At 63.4% G+C, this 24,375-nt stretch overlaps 2 protein-coding genes across 5 annotated transcripts in view; one reads left to right on the top strand and one right to left on the bottom strand.

Annotated features, from left to right (window-relative positions):
* The window catches only part of ZBTB16 (zinc finger and BTB domain containing 16), a 50,797-nt gene extending 41,142 nt beyond the window's left edge, over positions 1-9,655 (top strand). For both annotated transcript variants that reach the window (XM_086626982.1, XM_086626981.1), the window contains 3 exons: positions 6,280-6,450; positions 8,791-8,958; positions 9,426-9,655. In XM_086626982.1, coding sequence (XP_086483108.1) covers positions 6,280-6,450; positions 8,791-8,958; positions 9,426-9,655 — 569 coding nt within the window. The remainder of the gene's footprint in view (positions 1-6,279; positions 6,451-8,790; positions 8,959-9,425) is intronic.
* A 5,741-nt stretch (positions 9,656-15,396) lies between these two features.
* LOC104375358 (5-hydroxytryptamine receptor 3A) overlaps positions 15,397-24,375 on the bottom strand; it is an 11,074-nt gene continuing 2,095 nt past the window's right edge. Inside the window, exons 2-10 of one of the 3 annotated variants that reach the window (XM_086627050.1) lie at positions 19,234-19,240; positions 18,529-18,654; positions 18,319-18,363; positions 17,852-17,961; positions 17,121-17,290; positions 16,735-16,895; positions 16,282-16,492; positions 15,801-16,096; positions 15,397-15,603 (exon numbers count right to left, since the gene is read on the bottom strand). In XM_086627050.1, coding sequence (XP_086483176.1) covers positions 15,397-15,603; positions 15,801-16,096; positions 16,282-16,492; positions 16,735-16,895; positions 17,121-17,290; positions 17,852-17,961; positions 18,319-18,363; positions 18,529-18,552 — 1,224 coding nt within the window. In that variant the 5' untranslated portion in view covers positions 18,553-18,654; positions 19,234-19,240. Of the gene's footprint in view, positions 15,696-15,800; positions 16,097-16,281; positions 16,493-16,734; positions 16,896-17,120; positions 17,291-17,851; positions 17,962-18,318; positions 18,364-18,528; positions 18,693-19,233; positions 19,241-20,369; positions 20,437-24,375 lie in introns of those variants that run through there. The other 2 variants (XM_086627047.1, XM_086627049.1) reach the window with 2 other exon arrangements.

The following is a 24,375-nucleotide window of genomic DNA, read 5'->3' as shown; positions in this document are numbered from 1 at the left end:
GCCCGGCAGCGCTTCGCCCCGCGCGGGTCCAGCTGCCGCCGTGATTGACGCAAAGCCAGTCTATAAATAAAGTCTTTCTCTCCTCTCAGAAAGACTTTGCGGTTTAGTTTGCTTTCAAGGTCAAGATCAGACCTTTCTAAATAAACACATATCAAAGGATCATTAGCGGAGCAGCACTGTTAAATTGAGATATTAACTTCTGTCAGCCGCGCGTTTCCTTTTTGTTCTGTAACTCGCGACTGCGGCGGGTTTTTATTATTTTGGCCCGAGGCGGTAGCATCTGGCTTCTGTAGAGACTGTAAAAATTAAAAAGCAACACAAATCATTGCGAGAGAAAAGCAGTAAATTCAATGATAAGAATTTAAAATTAAAACATTTCGGCGCTTTTATATTCCGCGAAACATGAAACGAATGAGTTGTGTGCCTGTTGCCATAAAGCCGCCGCCGCTAATAGTCGCCGGGCTCCTTCCCTCCCCGCTCGCCCTCCCTCCTAATCGTTCCTGCCTGAGCAGTCGCAGAGAAGCGCGAGGAAGGCAGGCGGTGATGGTGATGGCGGCGGCGACAGTGATGGAGATGCCGGGCGGCGAGGAAGGGGGCGAGGTGCCACTGACGGCACCGGGGGCAGCGAAGGGCTCCCCCCGAAAGGGAGACGAGAAGGGGACGCTCCCGTCCCGCCGCGCTCAAAGGGAGACGGAGAGGTCGAGCGGGGAGGGTGTGACTAATGCGCCGGGTCACCGGGATGCGGGACCGCATTGTCCCCCGGATCCAGATGGCCCCCGAAATAAATCACCCCCAGCTGGTGCGAGCTGCCCATATCACAGCCACGGCTCGGGGCTTGTGCCCGCATTCCGACCATCCGCCGCCGTGCACATCCCGCCCCGGGCGACGCGGGGAGCGGGACCGCGGCCAGGTGGGAAGCAGCACCCGGTGTCGCTGCGGGGCCGAAAACGAAGTGTTTAGGTTCAGGGTTCGGTTTTGTTTCTTTTTTTTTTTTTAATCCCTCATGCTTGCGAGGTCGATGTCACCTCTGAAACGCCCGAGTTTTTCTAGGTGTCGGGAAAGGCGAGCAGGTGCCAGGGTGGCGCGTGGTGCTGGCAAGGGGGCACATCCCACCATCCCGTAGCAGCCAGGGCGGCCACATCCAGCCCTGGGGGAAACCGGCAGCGGAAGAGCAGGCGGCGCTGGCCGCTTTTTAAGAATTAATTTCCCGTAGTCGGTTAAAGTTGGGAAGAAAGCTGCGCTATCTCCGAGTAAATAATAATAATCAAACAAACGTCCCCTTGGGAGAAGTTGCCTTCCATAAAGATGTTAATTAGCGCGGAAGCCGAGCCGTGGAGTCCGGAGGCAGCCTTTGAAACCGGGATGATTTGGTGACTCCGGCACTAAACGCGTGCGTCTCGTGCGTCTGTTGCTGGGGGCTGCTTTCCCCCTCTCCCTGCTTGACCGTGGAGGCCGTAGGGGCCGTTGGGCTCCAACCAAGGATCCAGCGTGGTAACGGGCGCCGCCATCACCCCTTGGTAGCACCTTTGTTCGTTGTTTTGGCTCGCAAAGGGATGGCTCGACCATCCCGGCGTGACACCCTTACAAAGCCGCGTATCCCGACGGCAGCACTCAGGGAAGGGCTCCCTCGCCACCACCCTGCAGGTTTGCCTCGGTGCCACCACCGATAACGCCACTTTTGGTTTCATAATGATCCTGAAAACAGACGCCAAAACTGGGTTAATCTTACCCCGAGCCGCGTGCGTTCACCACCTTCCCTGGACAGAACACAACCTCAGTGCTGGTGTCACTGGCTGACACCCCCGGGGCCATGCCAGTGCCCGCTGCTTCTGCTCGTCCTTCATCACTTCTCCTCCTCCTCCTCCTCTTCCTCGGCTCGGTGCCAGCGGGACATGCGCGGCGGCCCTGGGGAGCCCTCTGCCTTAAGTACATCCGTAAGTCCCAGCAGCTCCGATGGTTCTCGGTCCTGTCCTTACAGGTGGGGTCCTTTGCCTGCCCGGCTGCTCCTGGGGTGCTGCCAGGGCTGGAAAGGAGCAGCTCTCGGGCTGCAGTCCCCAACGGTTTCATCCCAGTGCCTCCATGGCCCCAAGGACGCCGAAAGCACCGTCCTCCCAACGCTGCTTTCCGCGCGCGCCGGCAGCCCGCAGCGTTGACCGGGGAGGGGGAGGTTGGTGGGGAGCCCTCGACACACTGACGAAACAACGTCAGACATCCCTGAAATCTCGTTCAGGGAGCGCCAACAGCCCTCGGGCTCCGGCTCTGCGTAGCCGGAGCGTTTCGGAGCCATCTGCCTCGGTCCTGGCGGCAGCGGCGATTTTCACGCGCCTTGTCGGCACGTGCATCGCGTAAGAGGTTGCGTTACACGCGAAGGAGGATCCAGCCTCTCGAAGACCCCGAGTTTTCAGGACACGAGTTGAGGGTTTGGGGGTTTTACGGTGGGCGTGAGAGGCAGTGACGGGCTCCGTCAGCATCCTTCCGTGCGGGCACCCCCGTGCTGCTGTAACGCCGCAGCCTGCCCGGCACGCCCCTCGGCAGCCGTGGGTCGTGGAGTTCCGACGCGCTCGATGATTGCCGCGGTGGCCGGACAGCTCTGCCTGGGTTTTTGAGGCTGGTAACGGTGCTGTGAGGAAAGGCAGGGAAAATATCGCAGAAAGACAGCAGCGTCGAGAGGGGGATTCGGGGAGGGCCGGTTTGGTTTGTGCATCCCGATGTTGGCTCCGTGTGCCAGGGAATGCCAGAGCCAGGCTGCCGCAGCTGGGGCTCGGCAGAGGATGCTTCACCGGTGCCATCGTCCCGTTCGGTCCCCCTATTCCTGCTGCCGGAGCATCCCCGCGTCGCCCTACACCCGCCTGCTTCGGGGGTCCGGGCTCGGCGGTGCGGCCGGCACACGCGCGGGGGGAAAAACTCGAAGTCAAATGTCTGAAAGTCAGATCCCTTTTTAGTATGAATTTGCTGTATCTCATTCTGAGCACTAATTCCAATTTAATTGCAAGTGGCCTGAAGCCTCTTCAATAGGAGTAACAAATGGTTTGATTTTGTAAACTTCATCAGACTGCATTTTAAATGCGACACACTCGCCCGGCTCGAATGCCAATGAAGCACTGAAGTAGCTCTCTGTTTACTAATTATCCGTTTTTACTTCAAGCCACGCTGGCTGGCTTGTCTGATTAAATCGGATTTGTGGGATAGAGAACAGCTAGCAGAGTTTTCTCTATAGTAAACGAGATTGAAACTATGGCCCGCCTGGCTGCACACTGTAAATTATATTTCCTTTTAAAGGGGACGTGGCGCCTTTCTCCCGCCGGCGCGCCGCCCGCATCCTAAACTCGGCGGCGCGGGAGCGCGGCCGGCTCCCTCCCTCCCTCCCACACCCGCCGCCACGCGGGTTTTTGCTTTAATCCCTCCTCCGGCGGAGGCAGTGGGCAGGAGCCGGCGCCGCGCTCGACGCCGCGGTGGCATCCCTCACCGCCAGCCGGACGGGGACGGACGAGCCCCCGGGTACCGCGCGTCGCACTTGTCTTTACATCCTCGGCGACGGCGCTCGTTTGGGAGCGAGCCGCCGGAGAAACGGGATGCGCGTCCCCGGGCGCGCAGCCGTAGGGTTCTTTCTCCCTCGGGACCAGCGTCCATCCCTTAAAAACCAGATTTCAGGCCACCTGCTGTTTAAAACGGCCTCGCGCGACGCAGCCGGAGCGCTCTCTCCCAAACAGCATCCGACACCCAACCCGCTCCGGCTTCTGCCACCGGACCCCACGGCAGCGCCGGTAGGCACCGCGGTGAGGGTTCCTGCTGCCAGCAGGCAGCGCCGGGTCTGGCAGCGATGCCGAAAACCGGGAAAGACGCCAGGCGAAAGGTGGCTGCCGAACGCGGCGTAACGGGGCCGCGCTTAAACCTCGCCGGTTGCTAAGACTTTAATTCTGCGAGCTTGACCTGCGCCGCCCCCTCCCTCGGCATCTATCTTTGTGCCCGGGGGCTTTTTATATTTTAATTTGCTTTTGAACGTCCCGCAAAATTAATGGGGCGCTCGGGGCCATTGTGTGGCGTACAGTAGAGGGAAGGGCCGGCGGCGCCCGCCGAGAGCCGCCGCGTTTCCCGGGGAATGAATTGCTCGCCCGCCTTCGCCCCTTTTAATTGTTGACAGTAAAAAGCGTTTAAATGCCGCTTAATTTGTAATCATCTTCCCGCAAAAAGGGGAGAAACCATTAAAACGTCAGGGAAAATGAATAAATCCGTCTCTCGCTGGTTCGGGGCGGCGGCGTTTCTTTATCGGGGGCGATTTTTCTTCCGATGGCTGAGGGCTGGCGCGGGGCCGCTCCGGCCGGGAGCCCAGGGACGCGCTCGGGGTGGGAGAACCGCCTGGTGCTGCCGGAGCCCGGCTGTGGCAGGGACGGCGGCGGCCCCGGGCACCCTTCTCCTGAGCTTTCCTGTTTTTTCCCACCTCCCTCCCGTCCTCACTCCGAAGGCTGGACGTCGCTGCACGTGCTGCTCGAAGGAAAAAACTTAAACGGGCTGAATCGAGCGCCCGCGGCGGGACGGTGCCCGGCAGAGCCCCTGCTCGGTGCCGCGGTGCCGGAGAATCGTGTCAGCGTTGCCCTGTGGCTGCGAACGAGCGGTGCCGGACCTCCGTCCTCCCTCTGCCTCCCGCTGCTGGGCTCCACGCCGGGCTGGCATCAGCCTTGCCACCCCGCCAACGCTCCGCTCTCGGAGGGCGGCTATCGCCGGCTGCCTCCGCCAGCCGTGCCGACGCGCAACGGCCTCCCCGTTCGGGGTGCTCGTTCATTTAGCGACGCATTAGCCAAAAAAAAAAAAAAACAGAAAGAAATGCCATTTTTAAGCGCCCTTTGCCGATCGTGGCAAGCAGCGCCCCTGGGGGGTTGCCCAGCTCCCGGGACCAGCACCGTCGCCGCGGGCCGGCCAGCCGGTGCTTCCCCCGACGCCAGCACGAGGCGGCTCATCCCCATCGCCGCGCCTGCCGGAGCCAACCCGTTTTTTTTGCGCGCGGGGGCCAATTAGTTTCACAAATGAGGGCCCTACGGTGCCAGGGAGGATTTGTTACGGCCCCGCGCGCCGGCCCGGCGGCATTGTCCTGCCCTCCGCCCCCGCGGGAGCCCATTGTCCCCAGCCCCAGCGGGGGCTGCTGGCGGCAGATTTATCGGGGCCGGCGTCCCGCCGGCCGGGGCCTCCGCTCCGCAGCTGGCCGCGGCGCTGGGGGCTCAGCCCCGCGGACCTTTGACCCGTCCTGCTGTCACCGCCGGGGCCGCCGAGGGCCGCGGGGCCGCATACCTCTCGGGATTTGCTTCGCACGGCCCGTTCGAGGCTGGCTGCCTTTTTGCTTCTTCTTTTTTGCTTTTTTTTCCATTTTTTTGTCTCGGGAGCGTTTTGTCCGCAGCTGCGTGGGGGGGCGTGCGAGCCCGCGCTCCCCCCGGGATCAATCCCCGCAGAGGGCGGCGGGCAGCTCCCGCGCGGGGGCCACCTCTCTCGCTGCTTTTCTTCCCGTTGCGCCGGGGGTTTCGGCAGGTTTCGGAGCGTCTCTGGGCAGCCCGCTGCGCGCCTCGCCCAGGCTGCGGCTGAGCATCCCTCCGGGCTCCAGCATCCTCGGAGCCACGCGGCAGAGCTGGCCGCGCCGCCGTGCCGTGCCGGGCGATGGCACGACGGCAGGGCCGGTGACGGTGCAAACTCCGGGGTGCCCGTCCCCAGGCTGGCCCGGAGGATGCTGCTGGAAGACCATGATGCCAACATCACTACAGTGGGCGCCCACTGTGGCGCGGTGGGCTCCCCTCCATCGACTCCACCTCGCTGCCGGGTCCCCCGGGGCTGGTTTCGGCACCCCCCCGCCCTCGCTGTTCCGAAAGGCAGCGCAGATCTGTCGGTTCCCTCGAACATCTTGCTAATGAATTGCTAATACAATTTTCTAGATAATTTTATTTCCATAGTCCTCACATTTTCACGTCTCCGAAAAGCTCCCGTTTATTTGCTCAATCTCCCCGCGTAACACAATTTGCACCGACTCGGAGGTTCGGAGCAATCAGCTATGCAGAAACGAAAACAAATTGTTTAATAACGCCGGCGCCTCATGTTTTGGTCGACGGTGTATCGGTATCCGGCGTCGGGCTTTTTTTTTCCTGCGGTCTTGGGGCAGCCGGCGGCGTGCCCGTGGTCAGCAGGATGGATCCGAGGGCTCGGGTGCCAGGTGGGCACGGGGACCCCCCAGATGGGTGGCAGGGCGGGGGGTCCCGGGTGCAGCGTGGCGCCTGAGCCGTGTCTCCCCCTATCCCGCAGGTACGGACATGGCCGTGTTCTGCCTGCTGTGCGGCAAGCGGTTCCAGACGCAGAGCGCGCTGCAGCAGCACATGGAGGTGCACGCCGGGGTGCGCAGCTACATCTGCAGCGAGTGCAACCGCACCTTCCCCAGCCACACCGCGCTCAAGAGGCACCTCCGCTCCCACACAGGTACGTGGGCGCCCGCGCCGGGGGCTCGGGGATGGCGGGTGGCGTGGGGCGGGATTCCTCCCCCTTCGGCGAAAGGAATGGTGGAGTTGTGCGGGAGGCGTCGAGGCGGCCGCGATTGAGGTTGCGTGGATTTAGAAAAACGAAACGGGGAGGAGAACAAAGCCCCGTGTGATAAGTTGATCCGGTATAAGGCGACACGTGGCTCCTGGGGGGACGTGCGATCATACGCCGCTTCCTTCCTCGGCTTACGGGCGGTAGATGCACATAATCAGCCGGTGCCCGGCCCTAATGGGATTAGGGCGACCTGCGCTACGTGTAGCCGGGGCTTCGGTGGCACCGGGTGGGAGAGCCGGGCTTGGACCGCCTTACGCCGTGTCCTCAAAGCGCCCGTGCCGCGTCCTCAGCTCCTCCGCCGGCATCCCCGGGCAGGACCAGGGTTCGGCGCAGGGGGGGAGAGGTCCTGGCTGTGCGCCATCCCCGCAGGGTGCTCGCGACCGTGGCGAACATCGTTGCCGGGGTCCAGCAGCCAACTCCCCAGCGCAGGAAAAAGCAAACCCTGGGGTCCGAGCCAGGGAAGCCCACCCAGGGCTTTGCAGCCCCGCCGTGGCCGGTGCCGCGGCTCGGCGGCTGCACGGGCAAAGCGCTCCTGGCTCGCACGTCCTCCTCGGCCGCGCTCGTGTTGCTGGCGGGGAGGAAGACGCGTGCCGAGCCCGGATACCCCTTCTCCTGTTAACCAGCCCGTGCAGCCTCAGAGGGGGACGTGCAGGCGGCATCTCGGAGGGTCACTCGGTCCGAGCCGTGTCCGGCAGCTACCGGACCCACGCGTGAGCCTGGCCTCAGGCTCCGGGGTGGGAAACGGGAATCGCACGCTGCCGATAAGCACGTTAGCGCCGAGCGCTGGAGCTATTTATAGCCGTTAATCCGGTGACCTGGGCTGCGGGTCGGGCCGCGCGTGTCCCACCCCAACCTCTGCCGCTTTAGCAGCTCCCGGCTGCGAAACAACACCGGGATCGCCGGGGCTTTAGGGGCGTTCCATCGCCCTGCGCGGTTCCGTCCCGCACGGACGCGAGGGATGCTCGCGCTGCTCCCGCGGCGCTCCCGTTTACACAGCTCCTCCCGAAAATCGAGGACCTGGAAGGGCCGGCTGCCTCGGGCTGCCGAATCACCGTCTTGTAGGGTGGGCAACGGAGGCGATAATTTGGAATCGGACGCAGGGAGGTGAAGCGCGGCTGCCGACAGGCACCGGCTGCCTCGCCTTCGGAGGGGGGACCGGAGGGCATCCCGAGCATCCACTCCTCTCCCTCCTCCTCTGGTGCCCGTCCCGAGCATCCACTCCTCTCCCTCCTCCTCCGGTGCCCGTCCTGAGCATCCACTCCTCTCCCTCCTCCTCTGGTGCCCGTCCCGAGCATCCACTCCTCTCCCTCCTCCTCCTCTGGTGCCCGTCCTGAGCATCCACTCCTCTCCCTCCTCCTCTGGTGCCCGTCCCGAGCATCCACTCCTCTCCCTCCTCCTCCTCTGGTGCCCGTCCCGAGCATCCACTCCTCTCCCTCCTCCTCCGGTGCCCGGCCAGCGGCTGTGGGAGGGGGCGTGGGGCCACAGGTCTCGGCTGCAGCACGCAGGGAGAGAGAGTAAAATATCATTTTAAGGAAGAAGCGAGAGCGCAGGCATGTGAGTATATAACGAGAAGGACAATTTATGCCCAGGCACGAGTGCGGTTTGACACGGGGATAATGAAAAAACGTAGGTCATTGTGGATGACTTAAGCCTTCACAGCTGAAGAAAATGTATGAAATGCGGGGAACATTACACGCTTGGCAGCTCCGCACATCTGCAGCAGGACAAGTGAAATACAGTTGGCCATTCTTTACCATAAACTGTGCTTGTAGGATATGCGGCACAGAGAAATTGTAATTACAGTGACAAGACAAATCAGTAATATTTAAATATTCATGAACAAAGTCTCGGACGATCAATCTATCTTTATTGTCCTTGCCTTCGCAGCTGTAATAAATAAGTAGCTGGAGCCCTCACCTTTCCTTCAAATCGCTCTGCCTTCCGTGCCGAACCGGAGTTCATTTATCAGCCGCTCGGTCCGGGGCGCGGCAGACGCCCGGGGCCGGGGCCGTGCCGGGCGAGAAGCCCGGGAATTGGGGATGGGGGACGGGAGGGTGGCGATGCCCTCCACCTCTTCACCGTGCCGCAGACCCGAGCGGGGACCGGTGTGCCACGCCGGGGTGGCTCAGACGGAGCGTCCCCCGGGATGGTGGTGGGTAGAGGCGGGCCGGGGAGCCGGGTTTGGCACGGCGCGGCCGCGGCTCTGACACGCGCGTGTGCTTGCAGGCGACCACCCCTACGAGTGCGAGTTCTGCGGCAGCTGCTTCCGGGACGAGAGCACGCTGAAGGGCCACAAGCGCATCCACACCGGCGAGAAGCCCTACGAGTGCAACGGCTGCGGCAAGAAGTTCAGCCTCAAGCACCAGCTGGAGACCCACTACCGCGTCCACACGGGTACGTGCTGCGGGGGGGTGCGGAGGGTCTCCGGTGAGGCCGGCGGTGCCGGACCGGTCCCCCGGCGGAGATGCCGGCAGTACGGCGGCCGGGGATAACAAATCCTCAGACGCCCTAGCCGTCGTAAATAGAATCATAGAGTCATGGAATGGTTTGGGTTGGAAGGGACCTCAAAGATCATCTAGTCCCAACCCCCCTGCCATGGGCAGGGAAATCCTCCACTACACCAGGTTGCCCAAAGCCTCATCCAACCTGGCTCATCAACCTGGATGAGGTTGGATGAGGCTGAGGTTGGTTGGCTCTTCCCCAACCCAGGGATGGAGCATCCACAACTTCTCTGGGGATGGGTAGCGCGACGGGTTCTGCTGCCCATTGCTCGGTCACCAGCCGCGCCCGCCACGGCGGCGTCGACGCCAGGCGGTTGGCGGTGGCGCGGAGGCCCCGCTGACACCCCCCGTCTCCCGCAGGCGAGAAGCCCTTCGAGTGCAAGCTGTGCCACCAGCGCTCCCGCGACTACTCGGCCATGATCAAACACCTCCGGACCCACAACGGCGCTTCCCCCTACCAGTGCACCATCTGCCTGGAGTACTGCCCCAGCCTCTCCGCCATGCAGAAGCACATGAAGGGCCACAAGCCGGAGGAGATCCCCACCGACTGGCGGATAGAGAAGACCTATCTCTACCTCTGCTACGTCTGAGGGTGGCGGCGGCGCAGGGGCGGCGGGGCCGCGGCGCGGAGGACTGGGCAAAAAAAGAACCACCAAACCCGCAGCGTCCACGGCCTTGTTTGTTTTCGGTTCTCGCTCGTTGCATCCCGCGGCTCGCGCCGGGACGGGGGGGGGGATGCACCGGCCTCTTCCCCAGCCCCACCCGCGCCCCCTCCCCGGCTGCTCCCGCCGCACTCGCACCCTCACCCCTCGGGGGGTTCGCTGCCACCGGCGCGACCGCGTAGGAAGGATGCCCTTCCCTGGAAGCGTGCCTACGGCCGGTGCCCTGGGGAAGCTTTAGTTTCTGGTGCCCTCCGTCACCGCGTCAGCCCCGCCGTGGGTCCCCCGAGCTCGCGCCGGGGGCTCAGCCCCCGTGTCGGGAGGGTCCACGGGCTGCGGCGTCGCAGGCGGGAGAGCACCAGGATCCGGTGAGCCGTAAGCGCCTCGGTGGGAGCATCCCCGGAGGGGAACCCGGCTGGAGGAGGGTGTTTGGGGTAGGGAACCGGGCGCGAGCCGGGCTGCCTCGCGGCGCTGCCCGCAGGCTGCCGTCCGCCCCCCGACCAAAGACCCCTCTATGCATTTCCCCTCCCTTCCCGGGGGGCGAGGGCAAAGCCCCCCAGCAGGGAGATGCGGCCGGTTCGGCAACAGGTGATGGGTGGCGGTGCTGCCGGTGCGCGGCACGGGGGGTGATGCCCTTTTCTTCTGCTGATTCGAGGTGCCCGGGAGGTGCCGAGCACAGTTTTTTGCCCAGCCCTCGGCTGCAGCAGCCAGCGAGCCAGCGGTGCCCGGCGGCAGGTGGCTTCGCTCGCCGCTTTTTTTTGTTTGCTTTTCGGTCGGTTTTTTTTGAACTTTCTTTTGGAATGTTTCCGCGTTTAGCACATTTTACTTGAAATTACCTCGTTTTTTTGTGACCTCATGAGCTTTTATTGATTTGGGGGTGGGGGGGTGGGCGATGGGGGGGCGGCGTGGCCAGGAAAGCGCGAGCCACGTGCCCGGCACTGGCGGTGGAGGGTGGCGTGGTGGCGGTGTCCCTGCCCACCTCCCGGTGTGCATTATCCTTACCAAAACTGGTATTTTTTGCCCGGCCCCATGGGGCCGGGGGTGTCGGTTCTGAAGCTACCTCTTGTGTTCGTTTTTGTTGTGTTGCTCCTGCGCAGTCGCGGGCCCGGCGGCATCCATCCCGCGCGGCGCTCGCGCCCGGGGCTTTTTTTTTTTTTTTTTTGTCGTTTCGCTGCGTTTGAGTGAAGAGGGGGGTGAAAAGGAGTCGGGGAGAAGCGGGATGGAGGTTCTGGGGGGACACCAGTGGCCCCTCTTGGTTCGAGGTGCCCGTCCCGGCTGAGCCCATCCCATCTCTCCTGGTGCCGAGCAGGGACGCGGCTGCGGGAGCAGCGTCCTCCCTCGCGCCCCGCTCCGGCCTCGCACGCGCGTGGGGGGCACGCGCACGAGACCCGCGCTGCTCCGCGTGGGGGCGGCCGCCGCTGCTGTACAATCCGGGATGTGACTGTGGAGAACGGCTTGTTTGATTGTTGTGCCTAAAGGAAAAAAAAAAAAAAAAAAAAAAAAGGGGAAAAAAAAAAAAAAGAAAAAAATGAAAAAAAATATTTAAAAACCCCCAGTTCTTTCGCACGGGAAGTCGCTGCAATTCCTGGCGCGCGCGCGGTCGCTCCCCGCGATGCGCCGGTGCTGCTGACCGCGGGTGCCGCGGAGCGCGCGGCCGAGAGCTCATGTGGCTTTTTTTTGCTTTAACCCCCCCGTCCCACCGTCCGTTCCCCCTCCGTTCCCCCTCCCTCCCTCCCTCTCTCCCACCCCCCCTTAGTGCCGCAGCCTCGCGGCTGCGACGGACGGCGTGGGGATCGGTGTCGGAGCGATGCCGCCGCGCTCCCGGGGCGCGCGCCCCCGCCGCCCCACACCCCCTCCATATATATATATCTCGAGAAATATATATATGTGTATGATAGCAGTGAGGACCAAGCGCCCCGCGGGGGCCCCGCCGCCCCGGGCTCCCCCTCCCCTGGCTTGTCGTCGGTGTCGTGCGCGCCCGCCTGCCCGTCGCGTCGCTCTGTGTTGCCGCTCGTGGTTCGGGTCCATCGCTGTCCTCGTTCCGTCTACCTCAGCACCTCTCTGAGCCCGGGCGCAGAAGGTGCCCAAGTTCCCCTTCGGTTTTCTCAGAGTTATCTATCGGCTCCTATTTTTTGTACGACTTTCTCCCTCCTCCCGCGCCGTTCGCTCCCCTGCGGTTCTGCTTGCGAAGTCCTCTCTTGTCCTCTAGCCACAGATGCCGTTAGCTAAAAGTTTCCTGGAAAATAAAAGAAAAAGAAAAAAAAAAAAAAAAAAAAAATTAAATAAACCAGTTGTGGTGTCTCCTAGTTGCAGCTCTCCGCACCTGCCTTCGTCCTGTGTAGATTCAGATGCGTTTCTTTGTAAGACTTCAGTGTTTCTGACAGAGCAAAAAGAAAAAAAAAGACAAAAAAAAAAGAAGAAAAAGAATATACTGCTGCAGGTTTTTTTCTCTCCATGTGTCACTAAGTGAAGTTCGTGCCTTCTATAGCAAAGAGAATATTTTTTACATCCTACTAACGGTAGATTTTTTTGTAGTGAACATTTTTTGTATTTTTATTTATAAGTCTCATAAGGAAAATAGCAATGTTCAGTTGTATACCTTGAATCTGCAGTTAGAAAACAAAAAAAAACAACCAATAAAGTTAATTCCGTTGTCTCGGCCTGCCGTCTCCTGTTCCTGTGCCTGCTGGGAGGAGGAGGAGGAGGAGGAGGAAGGACGCGTCCCGCCAGCTCGGGGGCAAGCCACGGGGGGAGCCCACGGTGGTGAGTTTGGGGGCACCCGTGGTGGGGGGGTCCCATCCCTAAACCAACCCTGATGGGCAGGTCGGTCCCATCCCTAAACCGACCCTGATGGTGCCCCCGGGACGCCGGCGTCCCCGCGGACGGGAGCCAAGCGCGCGCCCCTCATCCCGGGACACGCGGCTCCCCATCCCGCGGCGCGGCACTCGCCGGGGAGCCGAGCTCACTCGCCTCCATGAAAGTGAACTCGTTCCTGTAAACCTGACGGCGGCGGCGGCCGGCCCCCCGCCGCGCTAATTATCCCGTAGCTCCCGACTGATTGCCGTACGCTGAGCTTAAGCCCTCCTTTATTTATTTACCGACTACATTAACGGCAGCGCCCGCGCTCCTTTTGTGCTGCGCCAAAACCCTACGGCGCGCGGCGGCGATGCCAGGCAGGTGCTGCCGGCGGCGCCCGGCCGTGCCCGCACCCCACGGCCGTCACGGCGCAGTTGGACGTTGATTACGGCGCGGCGATCGGAGTCACCGGATGAAGGCGTCGCTGCCCTTTCTCCCCGGGATGGATGACACGTGCCAGCGGATGCTGTGTGTGCCGGCGCTTCCCGGCGGGTTTAGGGGGCTGTGTGCCCACCCCAAGGGCACGGTGGTGGTCCCTGCCTCCCAGAGCTGCCCCAGCCCAGCTCCGTCAGGGAGGCTTCGGGCAATGAGGGGAGAAGTTTGGGCGAGCCCAGGCGATCCTGTGGCAAGCGCCCTGCTGGCCACAGCATTCCCAGGAGAAGGGGGGATGAAACCCCTCCCCGGCGGTGGGGCTGGTACAAAGGCACCGCTGCAATAACGGGGAAAATTGTCGTAGGGCCGCGCCTTTGTCTGCACGCTCGTGCAGCAGCTGGGAGCGATTATGCCGCAACAATGTTCTGTTCCATCAACATTATGTCCTCATTAAACCTTTATTAGTAGATTAGATTCAGATTTATTGATTTTTTATTTTTTTTTAAAGAGGAAAATCCAGGCTCCTCTCGGAGAGATGCCTGGAACTTTTTCCCCGCGTGCGGTGCTTCCTAAAGCGGCGAGAGGGCAAAGGGAGAACTTGGGTCCTTCCTCCGGCATGGGCAGCCTCCTCTTCTGGGGGAAAGGGCCGCTGAGCTTGCGAGTGGGCTAGGTCAGGTGTGGGATGGCTTCCTAGCGTGGGGAAGGATGGCGACCGAGCGGCCATGTGGCCACCAACGCAGCAGCACAGGTGAGCATCTCGCGGTGGGTCCCCGAGGGGCGGCCAGGGTCCCGGCAGGTGGCAGAGGGATGGCAAGGCTGGCTTGGGGATCCTGCCACCCCCTACGCCCCTCGAAGGCGCGGGCTGGGCAGCATCGCGCGGCCGGGTCAATGGGCCCATTGGATTTGTCTGTCGGAGCGTTTGATGTTACACGAAGGCGGCTCATTCCAGAGGGTGTTAATTGCCCGCCGCAGTGATCAGGTCTGTAGCACCATCGATCTCGGCAGGATCAATGGGCTGATTTAGTGTCTCGCGAACTCTTTAACTGGACACCTCATCAATAGGCAGCCACTTACAGACCATCAGCGCATTAGCGCGGGCCGGCGCCGCCAGGAGCCCGCTCCACCTGTCCTCAGCCCCCCGTCACTCAGCGGGGAGTTTTCCTGCAGGTGATGGCTCCAGGACAGCGAGCGGGGCCCTTGGCACAGGGCCGGTGGGCTTGGGGGCGGATGCAGGAGAGCCGGGCGCCATCAACCCACCTCTCTCCCACCGCCCGCAGCCTGACCGTGCACAGAGGCGCTCACAGGGCGCGGGATGGGCCCTCCCATTGTCTCCAGCGCTTTCGAGGACGTTGCCCACACTGGTCGCTCAGGTATGTTGGCAGCGTGACAGGCAGGCTCTAGCTCTATGGGGTCTCAGACAAGCATGGCGGGGTCCGGAACCACCCAGAAAACGCTGTCGGTGTCTTGTATTTTCTCATGGTGACCTGACAGCCCCAGCTCTGACGGGAGGGTGGGTACCACCTTGGGCAGCTCTGCTCCTTGCACTTGGGCCTCAACTCCCAGCCCTGGGACGCAGCCAGCAGCTCTTCCTGCTCCTCTTTGGTGGCAGCCCTGGCAGGGGTGCAGAGAGGGAGAGACCGACCACAGCGGCGATTGGTGGCCCCGCGGTCTCCAGCACCGTGTACCCACGAAGCCAGTCCCGTTTGCACCCCGGGGGGTTCTCTCCTGCTTTACCATACCCCTGGGCCAGGAGCATGGGGAAGGTCTGCTGGGCCAGTGTTCGCTCTGGGGGGCGGTGAAGACCAGTGTGGAGCCCGACGAGCAGGGGGAGTCATGGGGAGGGGGACACAAGCGTGCGGCCCCCAGTGCTTCAGGCACGGAGGTGAGGGCTCGGGGCAGCGGGACCCCCCCGGGGCAGCAGGGACCCCCCGGGGCAGCGGGACCCCCCGGGGCAGCAGGGACCCCCTGGGGCAGCGGGACCCCCGTGGGGCAGCGGGACCCCCCCGGGGCAGCGGAACCCACCCGGGGCAGCGGGACCCCCCGGGGCAGCGGGACCCCCCCAGGGCAGCAGGGACCCCCCCAGGGCAGCAGGACCCCCCCGGGGCAGCGGGACCCCCCTGGGGCAGCGGGACCCCCCCGGGGCAGCGGGACCCCCGGGCGGGCGGCGCGGGGCCGGGCGTCGGGGCCGCTGTCCGCGGTGCTGAAGCGGCGGCCGCGGGTCGGGGCGCGCCGGGGGCGCTCCCGGGGCCGGGGGGAGCGGCGGGGGGAGACGCAGCGCAGGGCTGGGCAGGGGTCGTCGGTGCTCGGTGGTTCCTCCCCAGCTCTGCCTTCGTGCTCGGACGCTGCTGCGCCAGAGCCGGGGGGAAGGTGGCCACCGGTGGGTCCCAGTGCCCGGGAGCGGCCACCGGAGCGAGTCGGGGTCCCCCGTCCCCAGCTGTGCCCGCTCAGGCGTCCCGCCACACCGACCAGAGGGAGCCCAGCGTGATGCTGTAGGCCAGGATGGCCACCAGGTACACGCGGAACAGCAGGACGTCCAGCACGTAGCCCACTTGCAGCCACTCGCGGGCCACGTCGCGAAACTCCTCGCGTTTCTCCAGGAACTGGCGGATGGCGGTGACCTCCCGCAGGACCCCGTCCATCGGCGGGCAGCCCTCCATGGGGCCAGCAAAGGCCGGGGCGGGCCTCACACCCCCCACCGCCTCATGCTCCCGGGGGTCCTCGCAGCCGCGGTGGTTCAGCTGGGCTGCGGGATCGAGAGAGGCGAGCGCAAAAAATTGCTTTAGGTGGGGAACTGGGGTTTCTGTGGGTGACCTGGGCATCCGGGTTGCCATGCGAACAGGGGCTACACGGACGTAGGCGGCTGCATAGGGCCACTCTGGCTCCCCCAGGACCTCTCCGCGCAGCCCTTACCTGTGCTGTCGTTGCTCTCCGCCTGCCCGGAGATGTCCGAGCTCTGCGTCCTGCTTTGGCTGAATTTCTCCCTGTCCCGGATGCAGAGCAGGACAGCAGCTCGTTGCAGCAGCAGGCGCTTCACCCACCCAGGGACGCGGGGCTGCAGGTCTTGCTTGTGCACCACGCGCACGATCAGGATGGTCTCGGTCAGGCTGATGACCAGCAGCGCCATGCACACCACAAAGTAGATGCCTGCAGAGATGTCGGCAAGGTGAGCGGCCTGCAAAGGCTCAGGCGCAGAGCGCGGTTCCAGGTGAGTCCTCCCTGCCCACCTCTCTAGGGGACCCGTGGTCACTGTACGGAGCAGGGGGTCCTGCTCTGCTGCGCCAGGCCCAGGGCCACCGTAACAGTTGGCTCTGTAGGCAGCGCCGCCATACCTATCAACGGGGTGCCGACGGCAGTAGCCGGCAGAGTGTCGGATACGATGATGAGGAAAACTGAGTAGCCCAGCAGGAGAGTGATCTTGAAGGAGACTCTCTCGCCACTGTTGGGAGGTAAGTAGAAGCCCACGATGTCCATAACCATCAGGAAGATGCTGGGGAGCAGCAGGCTGACGGTGTAGAAGAGGGGACGTCTCCGGATGACCACCTGCAGGACAGAGAGACGGGCAAGGCTCAGGGAAGGGTTGAAACGAGGGCTTGAACGAGCGCAGCTCTCCACCAAGGCAGGCAAGGACAGTGGGATGAGCCGAGGTGAGCCAGAGAAAGGGCTCAGCGCCGGGAGCCTCCTCAAGGAGCACCACGGCACAGAGCAGCTGGCTGATGAAGAGCAGGAGCCCCAGGACAAGGCCCTTCCCTAGTGCCCCATCCCCGACGGCCAAAGAGCCTTACGTAGAACTTCATCTCGGCGTAGCTGTCGCTGCTCTTGACGCTGAACTCACGGAAGCAACTGAGGACGTAGAGCAGCTCCCACTCGCCCTGGTTCATGAAGACGCTCCGGTCGAACTTGACCAGCTCCGGCTGCCGCCACAGCGAGAGGTTGATGTCGCGGACTGGGGGGCAGAGGAGAGGTGAGGACCAGGGGTGCCCGGCCAGAAGCACCGGCAGCTGCCGGCACCTCCAGGCCGTGCCGGGCCGGGTGCCTGCCCTCCCCGCCCGCATCCTTGGTCCGCTGGGGCCATCTAGAGGGACGAGCCGCCTTCTGCACGGAGCTCCTGCCGGGCAGAGGTCCGGCCAGCGCCCCCCAGCCCCCCGGCCGCGGGGGTGCCGGCACTCACTGTGGTGCAGCCAGCTGGTGAAGGTGAGCGAGCAGTTCTGGACGTCGAAGGGGAAGTTGTAGATGTCCAGGCTGCAGGCGGTCATCACCTGGATGGGTTTGAGGTTCTGCACCTCCCCGTGGTGGCCAACGTAGACGTAGGGGACGTGGGGGGACTTTCCGACGTCCACGCTGGGAGACACGAGGGACAGAGACGCGGGCTGGGGAGCGCCTCGGGCAGGGGCTGCTCCTGCCAAGCCGCGTTTTGGGGGGGAACTGCCAGGGAGCCAGGGGGTGACGCCCCGAGCTGCTTTGTTGGCAGTACCCACGCAAGGGTGCCTGCCTGGCATCGCCTCCGTGCTGCCTGGGCCGCTGCCCTCTCCCAGCCCCAGGAGTGTTTGTGTCCTCGTCCCGGGGCTCTCTGGAGCCAGTGGGAACACCTTAAATCCCTGTGGAACGGGAAGGACGCCGGCTGGCTCCGTGGGAAGGGCCAGCAGCTCTGCAGCTGCCCTCGCATTGTGCTGCCTTCACAAAGCCTTTCTCCCGATATCTGGATCCCACCCCCGGCACGGCGCGGGTAATTACCGACGGTTGCGGTTAGCCAGCGTTGGAAACGGCCCAACTGCCAAGCCGTTCCCCATCTGCAGCTTGCCCGGCACGGGGAGGCTGCCAGCTCTGTGCCGGGAATACAAAGCACAGGGCAGCACGTGCCCGTGGCGGGCGAGGGGGGTCCGGGGGTTCCATCTCACTCACAACTCGTTGATGAGGATGTCGGGTGCCCAGATGCTCTCCATGGGGAGGGAGATCTGTGTCAGGTTGTCGAAACGTGCTGGGTCCCACCTGAGGAACTCGTCCGTCCAGTGCTGGGGGACAAGGGAGAAGGGCTCGGAGGGTGAGGTGCCACCCAGCCCCGCCGGCAGCCAAACCCCACGCTAGCACCCTGCTGCGGGAACCAGTCATGAATGGCACCCATGGGAAGGAGGAAAGGCTCGTCCTCCAGCTCTTGTGCTGCCCAACAGCGTCGGGCACAGAGCATGAAGGCCATGCCTTGAGGTTTGTGCCCTATGAAGCTCTCGTCGTCCCCTGGGACGGGTCCCACCTTGCTGCGCTCCCGCAGGGCTGCACACCTCTCCCACGGGAAAACCTGTGTCCGCATGGGCACTCGGCCCTGAGGAGCCCCACCGAGGGAGGGGTGAGGGTGCACGGTCCCATCTGCTCACCTGCCTGTACCAGATGTAGGTGGTCAGCACCTGGTTCTTCTCGTCCTGCGGGAAGAGGAGGACACGATGTGGGCTCAGGGGGTACCAGCAGACGCATGCCAGGAGGACGCGGCACCCCAGGTACCGTTCCCCTCACTGCGGACGCGCAGAAGCTGCCTGCACTGAAGGCAGCTGCCCCCACCCCACGCGGGGCGGCAGCGGAGGACTCACCACGCTGAGGATGGCGTAGACCATGAGGTCGATGGCCACGTTGGTGGTGGTTCGCCAGTCCCGCACGGGCCGGGTGCCCTTCTGGTAGTGAGCCAGCAGGTAGCGGGACAGCCGGCGCAGGGCCGGCTCGGTGGGCTCTGGCATCTGACCCCCTTTCTGGGTACCTGGGGGCAGAGGGAGGGAGGGATGGACGGAGGGCTGCTCGCACCGGGGCAGGGGCTGCAATCGCCCCGGGGGTGTGCTGCGAGCCGCGGGCTGCCGCTGGCTGCCGTCGCTCAGCGGTTGGGGTTTTCCATCAAAGTTAAATAGGAGCATCCCGACGGGAAACAAAGCTGCCGGCCAGAACTGTCAGCTAACGTTTTATTAACACCTGCTGTGCCCACCCTGGGGGGGGGCCATCACCTCTCCGTGGGCCTCGGAGGGCAGGGCTGCCATCGCCCACCCCTCCCGGGCAGACGCCGGGACGGCGGCAGCGGGGCACCGTGAGGGACTCACCACCCCCAGATAAATCTCCTACTGCTCGTTCCGTCCGTTTCTTCTTTGCTACGTGAGTGGAGGAGGTGAAGGTCAGAGATGAACCGGGATGCTAAATTCATGGATTATGCATCCTGGTATGGATTAGCTATCTTGGTGTTTGCTTCCTGCGGAAAGAATCCCTCGGCCAGCGCCAGCAGAGCGGGCGGCAGACCAGATCGCTCTCGGCACCCGCGTCCTTTGCCGCAAGGCAGCTGGTGATGCCGCAGCCGAGCCGGGGCGGCAGAGCTGCGCTCGTGCCTTTGCTCTCCAGCACGCCCAGACCCGGAGTCCAATTCCCACGTAATAAAAGGGACTAATTGGAATAGATCTGCGGGAACTTGGGAAAAGCTGCCGGGAAGGGAACTTTAATCTGTCTTTTACGCTGTGAAAAACCCCGGCAGCCTGAGCCCCTCCGGCGTCGCACGCAGTCGGTAATGCCGGGGAGCCGGCCAGGCTCACGGCCCTCGCCCAGGCAGGCGTGCGCCAGCGGAGGCGGTGAGGGGGGGAGCGAGGCAGCAATTAGGGTGAGGGGAGGAAAACAGGCGCTGCCGCCACCACGGCTGGGGCCAAGCGGCCCTTCCTGCCGCAGCCGGTGGCAGCTGGCTCTCACCCCCACCTCCTCCTCCTCCTCCTCCTCGCCCTCGCACCGCCAAGCCCTGCATCAGGATGCTCTGGTTTTGCAGAGGGAGGACCGGGCTGGGTTCACCCCGGCCGCTCCGCGCGACCGCACTACGATTTCCCGACTATTTCCCGGGAAGGTTAAACCGGAGAGGACAGCGAGGATAGCTTTGCGGGTGCTTCGGCAGTCGGTCTCGTGCCACGCGGAGCCGAGATTACAAACCACAGGCACCGCGTCGCTTCTGCGCGCTGCCGTCCCCGAAACCCAGCTCTGCCTTACGAGGGATGAAACGTTGTGTTGGAGAAATCCCTTTATGGAGCGGATGCTCCGGCAGCAGCTCCTGGGCAGAGGGGTGCGGGCAGGAGGTTATCGCCCCGTTTCTCCCTCTCCGCAGGGCTGGGACTCTGCACGCTTCCAGAGCACTCCGAAGCTCCGTGCTGACGAGCTCCCAACACAGAGCCGGGTTAAAGCACCGTGTCGCCCCGGTGGGCAGCACCCCGGGGCTCTCGCAGAAGAGGTTTCCCACACTCGGGCTTCTTCCAGGTACATTGGTTTTCCATAGCCCTCAGGGATCTCTGAAAAGCAGCCTCTGTGCCGTACGGCACCGCTCGGCTTCGAGGAAGGCATCGCACTGTGCCTTTTGGTACCGGGAGCACCCGGCTCTGCCCCGGCCCCCCAGCCCTGGCCACAGAGCCCCCCGCCTTACCTTGGCTCTGCAGCGTCGAGGCAAGAGGCAGCAGGGCCAGAAGCGCCCCGAGAGCGATGGGCATCATGGCTCTGCCAGCCGCTGCCGCGCTCCGCTCCGCCGGTGGAGTGGAGCCGCGCGGGGAGGCAGGCAGCTCCTCGCTCGCCTTCCCCCCGCCGTCGGGTTTTTGAGAACGCCCAATTAATCTCGCCATCGGCCTCTCCCGCCGCATCGAGTTTCAGGCTGGGAGGATGCAAGAGGAACCCACCCAGCCACCCCCCCACCCCCCCCCACCCCGCCGGCTCCCCCGGGGCTCCCTCGTCCCCGCCCCGGCGCCCAGCCATGGAGAAGCGGGTTTCTGGGGTGCCAGCGTTGCACCCGCACGCGGCAGGAGCGGGGAGCGGAGGGTGCCGCAGGGGCCACACTGCGGCGGGAGCTCCTCGGCAGTCAGAAAAGTCAGGGGGAGACCCTCCGGGACGGGGTGGTGGGTCCCAGGAGGTTACAGAGATGCGGCACTGGTGCGGGGACAGGGAACAGCAGGGGAATGGGGGGGCTCCGCGCTGCTTGTGGTTTCCCCCACCGTTCGACAACACCTTTGAGCAAACAGGACCACGAGCCGAGGTCGGTGCCGTGTGACCGAGAGCCCCCCTTCCCCACCGTCTCGAATATTCGCGTACGCCCGACCCCGTCTCTGCGCCTCGCAGGTGCCCGTGGCCCCGCGACGCCGCCGCCGGGGAAGCGGTGGGCAGAGCCCAGAGCCCGCGGCAGCGGCGGCGCGGAGCAAATCGCATCAGATGGCAGCGTGGAGTCACTTAAATGAGATGAGAATTAGTGCGCGGCCCTGATGAACTCCCCCTCGGCTGCCAGCAGCGGTGTCAGGCAGAGAGCGAGAGCAGAGCCGCGGCTAATTTGATTTCTCGGCTCCGTTGGCGGCTGGCGAGTCACCTCCCGGGGAGCGCAGGCAGCTCCGAGCTCCTTCCCCTTATTGAATCCGGGTAATGAAAATCACGGGCAGCGCCGCCGCGGCGCTGGGGACCGTGCCCTGCTCTGCCCCCTCTCCTCGGCGCTCCGGCGTCCGCGGCGGGCAGGATGCGGCCGAGGGGGCCGGGATGCTCTGAATCCTCCCCCTTGGGTTTCACGTCTTCATCTGAAAGAGATTTTAATGCAGTTCCTCTCAGCCCTCCTGTTATCGGATATCTAATTAGCGTGATCTATTACAGCCTCACACGGGGGGCTCTTGCGGGACTTTTTGTGGGACGGCCGATATCAATCGGCAGCGCCCGGATCGGATTTACTTTCCAAAATGACGTAATGGGATTTTATTAGCCCCGTAATCTGCCGTGCAGTAATTGCTTTTCTGGGAATCGAAGTGCTTGGCGTCCGGGGCTTCCCGCGGCTCGGCCCCGCGTCCTGCCTGGGCGCTGTCGGCAGCAGCAGCGTCTCCGTGATGGGATGGAGACCTTCCCCGAGGCCAGACGCAGCCGTGGGGCTGCCAGAGGAGCGATGTCTCCCGTGGCATCTGGGACACTGTGAGGAGCAAGCGCCAGCAGAGCCCCGGTCCCCGTTCGCACATGTCCCCTTGGCTCCTGGAATGAATTTTCTAGCTTTTCATGTCAACTAAGGACTTTTTCCTCAGGCAGCCACACTGAGAGCAGGCCCTTTGGCTCAGCGAGTGGCAAGCTTCAACGCGCGCTTAGCCAGGAGCAACGGTGGTCTCGGAGGCTGGGGAGCGCGCCGGAGCGACGCTCAGCATCCTCCCTCGCCCCAACCTGTCGAAGCAAGCCCTGCATGGGTGTTACTCCTGCAGCAGCACTGCCCTGTGCCAGGGGACTTGCTGGGAGCTCAGGGCCCTTGGCAGGCGTGCCACCGAGCTCCTGCAGGACGGGGTGCTGCGGCCGGGCTGGAGGACAGGGTGGGAGAGGACAGGGAGGTCTCGGTTGCAACGGCACGCAGCACAGAGGGATGCAGCCTTCCTCTGGGCTGCTGGGACTCGCCTTTCAGAGCGCGTTCGGAGCGTCAAAAGCAATAAAGCATCACGGAGGAGCCCTGGCAGCGCGGCTGCCTGCCGGCCCCGGCCCCATCACGCGCCCGAGGCCGCCCATTACGGAGCCGCGCGCTCCCCCGAATTGCATGTCTGCTGTGATTTAACGCCGCGAGACATGCAATAAACACCGCGAGCAGGCAGGGCTGCCAGCGCTGGCACGGGGGGCTCCCAGCAGCCCCTCCACGCCACTGGGGTCTGGACCCTTGGTGGGGGTGGGACAACGAGCCACCTTCCCACGGGGCAGCAGTCCTCGGGGACACTGCAAGGGTCCCCAAGGCCAAGGGGACACGGGGGGTCTCCTCCCCAGCACCCCCCTTGTATGGCTCCACGACCAGAGCGGCTGCTCGGGGCTACAGCCTTGGCTGACGTAACCGCTGCCGTGGGTCGTTGCGGTTGCCGGTAACTTTGCTGGTAGGGAGCCCATCCTCACCTCGCCGGCAAAGGAGCCCGACGCCTTTAAATCCCCCGGCGAGGGGAGGGGAGCGCTTTCCTTTCAGTCCTCTTCTCCATTAGACACCCTTCAGGTGTTAGCAATATTCCGCCACCGTTTCATGATCCATTAAAGCCAGGTAATAATAAGGACGGGAAGGTATTTGGAGCCCATTGCTGTTAATGAAGGAGATCCAACTCATCCCGAGCGGGGACGACAGCCGCACGTCGCAGGCACCATAACCCCCCGAGGTCAGGCAGGAATTGCCTCGCTGAGAGCGGGCCCAACCGCTGTTTAGTCTTCTGTGACTGTCTTTACCTTTTTCCTTTTTATTTTTTAAAGGAGACCCGTGCCGAAGCCTCGCCAGGCAGGAGAGGGAAGCTGGGCTCCAGCACCGTCTCCGCTGCAGGGGCCGGCTGCCACCTTCTCAGCAGAGACCCCCTCCCAAAGGTAGGCTGGCAGCGGAGATGGCGCGCACGCCGGCTGCCTTCATGCCAACATCTCGCGTCTGCCTCCCTCACCTCCCACCCCAGCTCTTCCGCCGCGGCTGTGGCTTTTCAGAAGTATTCCCAACCCAGCCTGGGTTTTCATAAAACCGCGCCGGCTACCGCAGCTGGGCGTTCATCCCCTTTGTTTGCTGGAGAAAACAACAAAGGTTGCAAGTAAATTTGGAAAAGTTGGTTTGCGCTGAAAAGGCTGCTGGCTTCTGATGTAAAGCATCTCAAAAAGTTTTGCAGAAAAGCCTTTTCCCTCTTATTTCTGTTGGAGTCCGACGTGCAGCCAGGGGGGAGCAGCCAGGCTGTGCCCCGGGGCCGGGGACAGGGCAGGTCTTCAGCTCGTTCTGCGTCTGAGAAGGTGCCCGATGCCCCTGCAGTAAATTATCTTTGGTGCAACCACGCTTTGGCTGCACTTGGCGCTGCAAACGAATCGCCAGCGTCTGTCCCGCACCCTAATTAACCACCGCAGCACTAATCAGGCTGCTAAACATCATGCACTTGGTGGGTACCAGGCAGGAGGCAGAGGATGGAGGCGGCGACGAAGACGGGGCCGGGAGTTACTTGGGCGAAGCACCATGCCCATGGCAGAGATACCGGATCCCAACCTGCCAGCACGCAGGGATCCCATGGCGAAAATTACGGTGCCCAACATCCCCCTCCCTGTCTCTGGCTCCGGAGAAGCCTCGCAGGCCCCCGAAACGGGCAGGATTTCTTACCTCGTGTTTAACTTTACTGCGCATCCTGTTTTTTCCTCGCGTATCAGGGAAATTAGATAACACCGCCGGCTTGCTCGGTTTTGCTTTATCAACCCTGCTAACTCCTCCTCCTCACCCTCCCGAATTCCCAAGCTGGAGCGCCGGTGAGAACGTGGGAGCCGAGACCATGCCAGAGAGGGCCCCATTGAGATTCCCGCACCTCTTCCAGCACAAAAGGCGAGGGATGCTCTGTGACTGCCCAGGGAAGGGCCCCGCGCAGGGGTTTGCTGGGGCTGTCCCCGTTTGTTCAGAGAAGGGTGAAATCTCGCCCGTGCCAGCACGAGGACATGAAGGCAACGGC

Source organism: Tauraco erythrolophus, chromosome 26 (genome assembly GCF_009769465.1).
Source record: "Tauraco erythrolophus isolate bTauEry1 chromosome 26, bTauEry1.pri, whole genome shotgun sequence".
Classification (NCBI taxonomy): Eukaryota; Metazoa; Chordata; class Aves; order Musophagiformes; family Musophagidae; genus Tauraco; species Tauraco erythrolophus.
Note: the sequence above shows the minus strand (reverse complement) of the source record. Positions and strands in the feature narration are given on the sequence as shown.